Here is a 12315-nt window from a genome sequence, read left to right on the forward strand (position 1 = left end):
ATATATAGGCTACAGTGTGTGTATAGACACACAAAGACAGGGAAGTGAGGGAGACGCGCGGACACCCTGCACAGAGTGAAAGGAGGAGGAGGGCGAGCAGATCCTGAGTCAGTGTGTGAGGGAAGAGACGAAGTGGAGACCTGCTCACACGCAGACCCGCTCGCTCACACACACTCCTTCTCACTCTCATACTCTCATTCTCCTCCTCTCTCTCTCCCTCGTGCTTGCAAGGAACGAGAGGGCGAACGGAAGGGAAGAATGAGGAAGAAGTCCTCTGTGCTGCGCGCCTCGTCCCAACAAATGCGGGTTTGCTGATGAAGCGCCGCTCCGGTCATCCGATCATACAGGTCGTACAAGTCGCGCTGCATGGAAACGAGGAGTAGGGGCAACAACAGAAAACAACGGCAACAAAAACAAAAAAAACTGCCAGTGCATTGGAATCCGGACTCCTCTCCCCCTTTATTTGTGCGTCTCGGTCGGTGGATACGCCGTCTTGGCTGGCGTATAAGAGCTCCCTGCGTCTTCATTACCATTCCCCACTACTGGCTTACCTCTACTCCTCCTCGTCTTACTCCTTGTACTGCTACTATTATTATTAGAACCATATTGCTGTTTTTACTACTGACTTTCTTCTCCGTATTGTGGACAATATCTGGATAAAAGGTAGGTCATTCTGTAGTTTTCTGGGTGCGTTTTCCGTAGGGTTAACAATGTCAATAGTGATGAATTATGGGGGTCTTTGCCTCTAATTCGCCGCACTGTCTGAGGAAAGCAAGTTTTTTTGGGGGGAGGGAGGGAGGGATGTGGATGTGAATCGGAGGGGACAGTGTCGCCTCATGGAGACCTGAAAGCACCATGCGTCGGAAGGGTTTGGATGCGATGTGGAGACGATGTTTCCTCACCTCCTAACGCGTTCCACACTGAGCTTTTCCTCAATGACCGCTGGTTCAGACATCACTGGGTGCGGTGGAAGGTGTTTGTCATTTGTTTGTTCGTTAAAATAAGCAGTCGGCTTGGAATCCGGAGGTTTCTTCTTTTCGCCTCAGGGTCTGTATTTTTTCCTTTCTTGCCCTTCACTCCAACCCTCTTCACTGCTCTCCTGTCCCTTCCGCTAATGTTTAAGTCTGACCGCCTACCTCGTTTATTTCTAGAGGAATAATAATTACAGATGCAGAGCACGTCCAGATAACCACGCTCGCACCTTTTATAGGCTTTCGATGTGGAAGTTGAAAGAAAAGAAAGAAAGAAGCGCAGTCCAGGCTAAATTTCCCCTTAGAGATGACATACCTGGCAAAGTATGAATGATCCAGGCGCTTAAAAGCGCATTGAGAGCCTGAACAATTGCGCAATTTTACACGTCCCCCATCCTTTGCGCCAAACAGTGCACCTCTGTTAGGGCTGAGTGCCTTTGCACATCATTGCAGAGCAGGTTGGGGGAGAAATCTGAGTCCGGACCCCTTGGTTAAGCGCGAATGGGTTTTATTCGGCGTTGTTTCTGAATTAGAGTAGGATCTGTTGGATTTTAAGTCTTAAACGTAAAATCTGAGGAAAACGCTTTTGTCTGCTGTGTTTGGAAAATGTTATAAAATGGAAAGGAAACAATGGCAGAGCTTCACACATCAGTTAACTGTTCCTGTAAACCTGGCACATATAATATTAGAGGAGGCAGCAGTGACACTACAAAGGCTTCATCTTGTGAGGAGTGCTTGGCACATCAGGCAGGTACCATCAAGGCTTTCCAGGCAATCTTTTAAGGCTGACTTCAGTCAGGCTTTATGGGCATGACAGAGGAACATTACACATACTCATCCACTGTGGATGGTATGAAATCTTTATTTATAACAATGAAGAACTGAAACGCAACCAGAGGTCTTTACTGCTTTATTTACCCTTCTGCAGCAGTGCAGTTGGTTATTGATGAAATATAAGATATTGTTGTGATGCAGTGAGGATTCATTTCAGGCATCACAAGATAACAGGTTCTGTTTAGCCCTAGTGATGTATTTTTACATATCTGATGCCAGATTCAGGCCATCTCTCAATGGGTATTCATTTACCACACACACACACACAGGCACACAACTTGCTCCAGTAGTTTCTACAGTGTAGCAAGTGCAAGGCAAAGTAAACATACATTATTTTTTTTACTGCCATCAGTAAAGCTCCCATTTCTTTTCATTCTATTTTTTTGGTTATTTTTTGTTGCATTTCTGGAGATTTCTATTTCCATCATAACATGGCAACCCGGTGTCATCAATCTGCACACAAATAACAAGACTTAGATTGCTGCCATGCCTATTTATTTATTTCTTTGCGTCTTTTTTTCTGCCTGGGCTGTTATGTTAAAATGTTTTAGGTTTAAATTGTGGGGTTTCACCTTCAATATAAAAGACTGGTGAATATATCAAGAAAGAACAACACAACATTTGTAATTTGACCTGGCCACTTTTTTCAAGGACAAGATCAGTTAAAATCTCTGCAAAAGATCTTCTTAATAATGTTCCCACGTATTAAATAGTTGTTCTGCTTCTTTCTGCAAAATAGACCCTGTTCACTATAGTTTACAGTAAACAGGGTCCCTTCAAGGCAAGGACAGGTCAAGTAATGCTGAAAGTGAAAAATCAGGAGAAAATGCACAAGAGTTGCTGATTTTATTGCAGATTAGCCAGTCCATTGAAGTAAAAGCCATTTTCCAATCCAGTTTTAAGGGTGATTTTAGAATAACGGATTTTTTCAAATGCTATTTTACCATTTCTTTTCCATATTCAAAATATACAGATACATTCCTTCTATAATTTCAAAAAATTCAAACTAAAGGACTGTAATCACCCCTTCGTTTATCACATACTGAACACTGTACTGTAAGTATGTTTTGTCAAAGCAGATGTTACTGATAGATGCATGTCAAGTGTCAAGACAAATACATGCCAGTTTTCAATTGCAAATCATATTGACTTGCCTGCACTCTACATGTTGTTTCTTAAGCAACGTGTGGAGAACAGCTGCTCTCAGACCCAGAACTGGTAATCTGGCAGCCAAAATAAAATGTTTACATTATTCATCATTAGCATGGATGTGTATCAGATTGACATGTCAGGTCTGATAAAGATATTATATCACAGTAACGCAAATAAATCATTGTCATGTTAATCTTGGTAAAAGCATTGTAAACAAATGAGTCACTGGGAAGATGCAGCCTTTATTGGACAGTATTCTACGTTTGATGCAGTGCACTACTGAGTACAACTGGGTAGAAGAAATATCCTTATAGCACAAAAACAGGGTAAAAAAAATATTAAACTCTGTAAATGTCAAGTTTATCTCTGATAACCAGAGCTACATCCATGATATGTGTTTACAGGATATACAGACTATTTCTGGAAAACAGCAGCAGTAGAGAGGTACTTCTAGGATGAGACAGAGACTACCAGCTGGCTCCACTGTGGCTTGAAAAAAAAAAGATGCATGTACCACTTTTAACAAGCATATGAACAACTGGATATAAAGTATTTCTGTTGTGCCCTTGCAGTTGGTTGATAAGGTCGTACAGAGCAGGCACAACCCCCCACAATTAATAAGCTCAGTGATAAAATATGGATGAATTCAAACAAAGTGGCATGCGTAGCATCAGCCCATTCTCACCAGAAAATGGCCATATAGGTAGATTGTGCAAGCAGCTTTTTACGACCCAATAAACTGAAGTTTATTGTCAGGCCCCGTCCTCTCGTGGCTGGAATAATGCACGTCATGTGACTTACGTTATTTACGTAATGTGGCTTATGTAATGTTCTTATTTTAACCCAAGCCATAATCTTTTCTTAAACCTAACCAAGTAATGTTGTTGCCTAAACCAAACCAAACTGTGACCACTTCACAATGTTAACCACTTGTTTAACATATTAAGACTTTCATCACATGACTTACGTAACTTACATAAGGTCCAGTACACCTTTCGCTGGACTGGTACTTTTCATTGGTCACATATGTCATTTTGGTAGTCACTGGCAATCAACCTATTTTGGAGAAATTTAATGGTAACATGGTATGGCATACTAGTATGATGAATAGCATGTATACAGAGTATTCAAGTCAAATAAATGTATTTATACAGTATACCATGTCAATATGTTTGTCTCAGAGTGCTTTACAATCTGTACAACTTTTTACACTCCCTCTTTCTTAAGACCATTACTTGGGATAAAATACTGATTCAAGACAACATAATCTTAAAGTTAATATGGCAAACATGTTAGCAAACAGTTAACTAGCATCCAGTTGGAGTTGCAACATTAGCATTTTTTCATGTTGAGTCATGTTTTTGTCCACCCAACAACTGAAAGTCTTCTTGCTCTGTTTTAGTCTCCACCTGCTCCTGGTAGAAGTATCTGGCTCTTAAGCTGTGAGAGTGAACCAGAAAATGCAAAGTGAGCTGAATGATGCTAAAATGCTCAATACAGATGAAGGAACCTTCTGGTTAAGTGTCTGTGGGTTTGTCACAATAAGCAACCCCTGTCACATTACACATACTTATTTGACCCATTGATAATGTAGAACTGTTGATAAGTGCAGCTTTATGTGTAGGTACGTCGTCATTTATTTTAATATGCGTCAAAAATTTTTGAGACGAAGAGCAAGAAGGCCAGGATGTGTTGTTGTTAAATGCAACCCACTGAATTAAAGGTGATTGTGTAACAGGCACTAGCAAGGAAAGGGGGTTTAGTTTAAGGATAACTGCTTGCCTTTAGCTACTTCTTCTCCCGTGAATGAAGGGAGCACTGGAGATAATGGGAGTCATTTATTTGACTTTTTCATGATTTTTTTTGTCTACTTGCACAATTCCAAACAGGAAAACAAACAGGAATTGTGTGTCCCTAGTCACATCCCAGATAGACACACACAGATAATGTCGATGGATAGACAAAGTGATAAAATTGTCTTGTGTATTACAGTGCCTGTCATTTCCACCAGGGGTAATAATATGACAAACCATCTTGGCTTGAGGATTGGCTGCCAGGCAGATCCAGGCTAAAAGAGCTCAACATCACCCTGATGACAGTAAACACAGACCATTAATCTTCAGTTGTTTGCAGGGGCCAGTGTGTGTGTGTGTGTGTGTGTGTGTGTGTAGGTGTGGAGGTGTGTGTGTGCATATTTGGTCTTGCACTCACACATATTGGCACACAGTAGAATATCCCTTCAGCTTTATTTCACTAGGTAAGTTAAGAGTACGTTAGGTGACCTCTCTCTTTCCTGTATTGTACTCTTTTTCTTTCCATCTGTCTCTGTCTTTATCTCTCTTTCTCTTTCCTCTAGACATTTTACTCTGTTTGAAAGCCCCTTTCCTTTTACTTTTTTATATTTCTTTGCCTTCTTGGCACGTTTGGGTGCTGCCTTCAGAGGCTCCCGAGGAATAACAGTATTGGGGCAGCGAGACAACATCTTGCCTCATTGCAGCACATGGTTTTGTTTTTCTTAACTTAATGTATTGTGCTTTTGCTTTAGCCTCTGGGAAGGATGATTCAGTGGTCCAGTTTATGTGTGTGTCTGTGTGTGTGTGTGTGGCTTTTTTTTTTTGAGCTGAGTTGTCCTATGTTGTGTTTGTCTTGAAATGGAACCAAGTTTTTAAGGTCACTATATTCTGAAATCTGATATTTAAATTACAAAATCCAAATTCGCAGCCACTGTTCAGCAACTAAGCCCCATCTAGTGTTAATAGCAGACATAAACATACACCACTGAGCAGGGCATCTGTTTTTCCTTTATAAAATAGATGATTTTTATGCAGAAAGAGAACAACTGCTGTCAGTCATTCCTACAGGATATATTTTGCAGCTGTACAACAAAACAGAACTATAAACAGACCAGGTAATTATCTGAAGTCATCCGAAGTGTAATCTCCTGATAAAGTGTAAAGCAATCAGGGTTGTGTAAGCAGGGTTTATCAAGGATTGGTGTTCCTGAGGATGAATTTTTAGCAAGCTAAGAAACAGAGCAAAGTACAGAAACTAGAGCAGGGACTCCAGGTTAATAAATTCATTTTTATTGGTACATTACAACACAGTGTTTTATAGTAAAACATGCACAGTATTAACTACCTTGAACTATTTATTGTATTATGAGGAGAATTGAGAGATGCAAGTGCCTACAAGTAGGAAAGGAAGAAGTGTTGTAATTGCTGGATTGCTGGTTTTAATTCCCAAACTCACAGGGAAATAACCAAAATAGTTAGCAACTGCTGCTTATATGCCATTTTGCAAGGCAAAACAACACATTTTTGAGATTTTGAGATGAGAAGAGATTTTTTTATGTGCGGACTGTGGCAGCTACCATGATATTGTCATCTAACACGATCAATTATATAGTTTTCGTTTCCCATTTATCCTGTTCAGGGTCAGAGTTCAATATCTTACACATTAAATAGTAATCTGCAATTTGTACTATTTAAACTAACTTGATATAATGCTGTAATTGGTGAGCTTCAGTGGTGCTGATTTGTTTTCACCTTTGGACAGAGCCAGGTTACCTGTTTGCAGTCTTTATGCTAAGCTAAGCTAACCATCTTGTGGCTATAGTTAACAATGTAATAGGCAATATGAGAATCTAACTCTTAGCAAGAAGGAAAATAAGGGCATTTCTGTTTAACTGACTTAATTAACTTTAATGACTGTCTCCTTTTTAATGTGCTTTTCTCTTCTATATAAAGACATCAAGGTGTTAATGTTAAATTTATTTTTATTATTATTATATTTTTTTTACACCCATTAACCTGTTAATGATACAATTCAAACAATTTTATTCATATATTTCTGTTTAACTTGTCCTATACTTTACCGTAACATATTATATTTACTGCTCCAACAGTTTATATTTCTCCAAGATTTCATGGGCCTCACTGGTGTAGAGAATCCATAGAAAAGACACTCTATTGTTTAGAGAACAGCTGGCACAGAAGGCATGCTCTTTAGCCATGAGCCCGTTAAGAAAATGACATCCTTAAGTGAAAACAACCAAATCCCCAAGCACACTGAATTATTGATCACTTGGAAATGCCACACAAAGCCTTGTGTGACCACACAAGAAGGCCGTAGAAGGCAAAGAGCTGCTGGATCACATTAGCCAGGAGGAAAATGTTTGCCTATGAGTTTACTGAACTCAAGTTTAATTAAGTAGATGGGTAATTTTGTCCCGAATTGATTTTCTTAACATCTGAACAAAACTCTCTCACCCATTAAGTATACATAGCAGTCAAACTGAACATGTCACATTTGGTTTATTTAACCCAAATATTTAAATTCACCATTGTTGGACTGATTGTGCATTACCCAGTAACTGGTTTCTGCAGCATGTAGCTATCAACAACATTAGGCAAGGCACACATACACAGTATGTATAATATCTTGAATAAACATTCACACATTGATTACATCCTCTGTGAAAATGGATTCATTTATAATGAGTATTGTGGTAGGAAGAAAAGCAGGAAAGTACACATGTAACTACTGATGTCAGGTAAATTGTGCTTTATTTGCATGTAAGAATGTGAACAGTTAATTATCGGTGAATGGATGTTGGCATTCAGGAATGTGGAAGAAGCTTGTTTGAGGAGAGTTATAAACTCATCTTTGTTTCGGGTCTTGGTTCTTGTTATTGATCCCTGATTAAAAGGATTACTACTTGTGTGTATGCAGCAGTTCTAAAAGTTCTGCAAAGTGGTAAAGGTTTGTTCCCGGGTAACTGTCTATACAGATGTGAGGGTAAGTAAAGAGTGGACCAACATCATGTGATTTGGCCAGACGGATATGGATGAAGTCACTTTCTATTGTTTGTCCAACTGGCATGTAAACGTGGGTTTTCTTTTCAAGAAAAAGTAATAGAGAGACAATCTGTACAGCCAGAAACATGGATATTTACAAGCTCATTGCTGTTCTCGTATTGCTGTACTTCCTGTCTGCAACGCTGCACTGATATAAATTTCCAGGACACACTAGCTCTGTTTCAGTCTAGTTAATTGACAAACTGGTGTTAACAAGTCTCTAAAGCTGTTTACGAGTTAAATAAGGCATTCTCCTGATTTTGGAAATAAAGCATAAGCCTGAGTATCGCTTTCACCATCACTCACTCTATGATACACAGTAATTAATATTATCTAACATTTTGCTTGACTTTAGGGACAATGTCTGTCAGTCCATCACTTCGGTCCAGATTGAAATCTCAACGCTTTGATCGTTTGCCATGGATGAATTCTACTGACTTTGGTGATACCCTAACTTTTCCTCTAGCATGACCTTGAGGTTGACCTTTGTCATTTTGAGTTGAAATGTCTCAACAACCATTGGATGGATTGCAATGAAATTTGTTCAGAAATTCACGTTCCTTTTAGGATGTATTATAATATAAGCTCTGGTCACCGATGACATATGATTATATCATCTTGATACAATTCAATTTAATCGATTAATAATAGTAATGCATCATTAGCCCTAGCCTCAGATTTTCAGGTCAAAAACTGATATTTGGGAATAAAATAATCTATTAAAACATATGTACACATTTTTAGCAAAGATTCCTTAAATTCTTTCAACCTGCAAATATTTACACAGACACACATAATATTGGCCCACTTATTTTCTCTATTAATAGATGCAATGTAATGTGGTCCAAAAAAATCATCTAGCTCAAATTCTTCATACACAGAACCCTTTACCACATAGGGCCGGAAGACTTTAGTACTAAAGAGTACTAAATTGTGCATTCTGAAATATTGCACGTGTAATTTGTAAAAATCCAACACAAAGTACTTGGGACAGCACACCTTAAAAACTGCTTTGGGAAACCCCAGCAGAATCAGCTACAGTATGCTGGAATGACCCAGACGCAAGGACAGAGCGCGAACTACAGGGCGGGGGGGAATAAGACATAAGCTCCTCTAAAGAATATTGACTGTGTGCTTTTTGTTATTAATTTCTATATTTCTGTATCATCATGGATCAGTATCAGGAGCGTCATGCTTCATCCAGCCAGAGGGAACGATCACCGACCATCCGCAATGTGCCCGGTTGCTCCGCAATCTCCTGTCCCTGGCCCTATACACCCCAACGCCCCATTCCCTCTCTGTTACTTACAATGGGTTGTGTCGCTATATGACCGGCCCACTATGAACAGTTGGTGATCGTTCCCTCTGGCTGGATGAATTTTATCCATGCACTACTGCAGCTGGGGGCAAAGAGGTCAAGTCGAAACTACACCCCCTCTCCCCCTCCGAAAGCTAAGGTATGGATCGCAAATACAGAGTTGCATGAAGTTTGGGCATGGCAGGTATTGCGTGACTCCTTCTTGTAACTGGCTCCAAATCAGCCCTTAGGTCAGCCAACAGCTCCAATATGGCATGGCTGGAGAGGCAAAATGTCATTCTCCGTGCACACCGTTAGTAGATCAGCTTACATGTTAATTTGCTGGTGATGTCAAGTTTGCACGCGTTTTTACTCATGTAAACCTTTAGTAAATCTGGCCCATAGTGTAAACCCCATTCTCATTGTCTGAAGGCATATCAGCTCCATAGAGAATACATGAGCACACACATTCAAAATCTGTCTGGACAGTGTGGCAGCATTGAAAGGAGTATTTACATTTTTCTTTTTTATCCCCTTAAACCTCAAGGGAGGGTGTGTGTATGTGTCTTAAATATGGAACAGCCACATCCCTTTGCCTTCATCTGCTTCCTTTCTGCTATTTAAGACCACCTAAGCACATTGGCTCCCTGTACATTTTGGATTTGCTTTTATATTCCTGCTGGTAACTTTTAAGGTACAGTATTGCATGGTTAGGCTCCCAGTAATGTAGATGCCCTGTGAACTACAACACAGCCACTGGTTCTCAAAAAAAGGTCTCCAGGCTAGTACACACTAATATATTGTATTCTAGAAATTCAGTTACAAGTACTTGTGACTTGGAAACTGAATGACAGATTTGAAGTCTCAGTGTAATGATTTTGTGTTCTCTCAGAGAGTGGCCTATTTAAGGAAAATCCTCCTCTCTGCACTTAAAATGCTTTAAAACCAGTTATCAGTGGGGCAAATGGCAAAAATGTGACACACAATCAAATGTTTTAGTATACAGTAATGAATACTGTACTGTACATCCAAACAGTTTATCACAAACCTGAATTGTGTGTAGTGATGTCATTTTTTATAATAATTTAGTGGTTTAAACTGTATAATGAACAATTAACTGAAATTAATTGACAAAAAAATGAAATACCAAAAAAACAGACAGTCTTTGTTTGCCCCCAGTCAGTAATCCAGTTACACAGTGTGGACACAATAAAAACGACATGGTGCAATGTAATACAGCAGATCTTGTGCATAATTTCCAAATCTTTCCATCAACTTTCGTTATCTTACCAGCCAGTTTTAGAAAAACAGTACAGTACCAACTTATCTTAAAATGATGTCCAACTGGCTACAAAGCTCTCTAATTACAGTAAAGCTAGTTTTGTTGACTACCGGACTGTTATCAGAGAAAGCCACTCCCGGCCGGGTTACATGAGAAACAGCAGGGTATTATTGCTACAGGGATGTGGCTGTGAGATTAAAGAAGCTGCTCCATGAAAATCTATAAAGCTGAGGAGCTGAAGTTTAACCTTTGGCCATTTGAATGTGCTGCCCTTGAACAGCTTAACAAAACATCTTACCTTAACATATGTTTTTTACAATCCACCATGGTGAAGTATTAAAATGACACTCAAAATTCTCTATATTCACATCTGCCATCGGACCTGCTGCAAATTAAAGCCAAATGTCTGCAGTGTTTTGGCTAAATATAAATGTCAGCCTAAATCTTGAAATAATATAAATTAATGCTGTAAAAATTGAAACCTAAACCTCCTTCATCAATTCATACCGCTGTTTTGAACAACATTAATTGGGTCTATGACAGCCTATTCTGAATTCTTTCCTCTTCTCCTCTCTTTTCTCTGAATGTTCTAGATCCTCATTAATCGTCAGCCTATAGTACTGGTCTTGACATCAACATGGGCCGCTGGGGTCACTCCTCCCTCCTGTCCCCTGCCCTCAGGCTAGCAGTCGTCACAGTGATTCTTCTCTTCGAGCTTCATCCCTCATTGGCCGGCGCTCCCCCCGAGCAGAGCTTGGGGAGCTCTGTTTCGGCAGTGTCCACAAATAAAACTGAATGCAGCAAGGCTGAGGCGTGTGCAAAGGGGGTGGTCTTACCTATTTGGGAGCCCCAAAACCCGTCTTTTGGTGACAAGGTGGCCCGTGCAACAGTTTACTTTGTAGCTCTGGTCTACATGTTCCTGGGTGTGTCAATCATCGCAGACCGTTTCATGGCATCAATAGAGGTCATCACGTCACAGGAAAAGGAGATCACCATCAAGAAACCCAATGGGGAAACCACCACCACCACTGTTCGGATCTGGAACGAGACTGTTTCCAATCTCACCCTCATGGCTCTGGGCTCTTCGGCTCCTGAGATCCTGCTGTCCGTCATAGAAGTCATAGGTCATGGGTTTCAGGCTGGCACACTGGGCCCCTCCACCATTGTGGGCTCTGCAGCGTTCAACATGTTTGTCATCATCGGACTATGTGTGTACGTTGTGCCCGACGGCGAGACGAGGAAGGTCAAGCACCTCCGCGTCTTCTTCGTCACGGCCACCTGGAGTATCTTCGCCTACATTTGGCTCTACTTGATCCTGTCCGTGATCTCGCCTGGCGTTGTGCAGGTGTGGGAGGGGCTGCTCACGTTCCTCTTCTTCCCCATCTGTGTGGTGTTCGCCTGGGTGGCCGACCGGCGCCTGCTGTTCTACAAGTATGTGTACAAGCGTTACCGCACTGGCAAGCAGCGTGGCATGATCATCGAGACGGAGGGAGACCGTCCACTTCCTTCCAAGGTATTCTCAGAAGAATTAACACAACTACTACTACCACTATTACAATTAATACACATACTTTATATTAGTATTAGTCCCATACGCACCAGCACGTACCTTGAGATCCTCGGGCAGAGGTCTGTTGTCTGTTCCAGAGTCTCGACTGAAAACTAAAGGGGACAGAGCGTTTGCTGTCAGGGCCCCGAGGCTCTGGAACAGCCTGACCGAGGAAATCAGGTCGGCTGAGTCAGTGAACTCTTTTAAGTCCCTTCTTAAAACATACTTTTATAGGAGAGCTTTTCCCGATCTTATTTGACTTTATTTTATCCCTTTTATTTTATTGTATTTTACTAATTTTATATTAAATTTTCATGCTCTTATCTTTTTTTTGTATTATTCTTTACACTTGTTAAAGCACTTTGTAACTTGTT

At 40.5% G+C, this 12315-nt stretch overlaps 1 protein-coding gene across 1 annotated transcript in view; it reads left to right on the plus strand.

Annotated features, from left to right (window-relative positions):
- Positions 1-267: 267 nt before the first annotated feature.
- Positions 268-12315, plus strand: part of slc8a1b (solute carrier family 8 member 1b) — a 139527-nt gene continuing 127479 nt past the window's right edge. The window contains exons 1-2 of the mRNA XM_046070540.1: positions 268-663; positions 10986-11905. Coding sequence (XP_045926496.1) covers positions 11030-11905 — 876 coding nt within the window. The 5' untranslated portion in view covers positions 268-663; positions 10986-11029. The remainder of the gene's footprint in view (positions 664-10985; positions 11906-12315) is intronic.

This window comes from Micropterus dolomieu, linkage group LG15, assembly GCF_021292245.1.
Source record: "Micropterus dolomieu isolate WLL.071019.BEF.003 ecotype Adirondacks linkage group LG15, ASM2129224v1, whole genome shotgun sequence".
In the NCBI taxonomy this organism is placed as follows: domain Eukaryota; kingdom Metazoa; phylum Chordata; class Actinopteri; order Centrarchiformes; family Centrarchidae; genus Micropterus; species Micropterus dolomieu.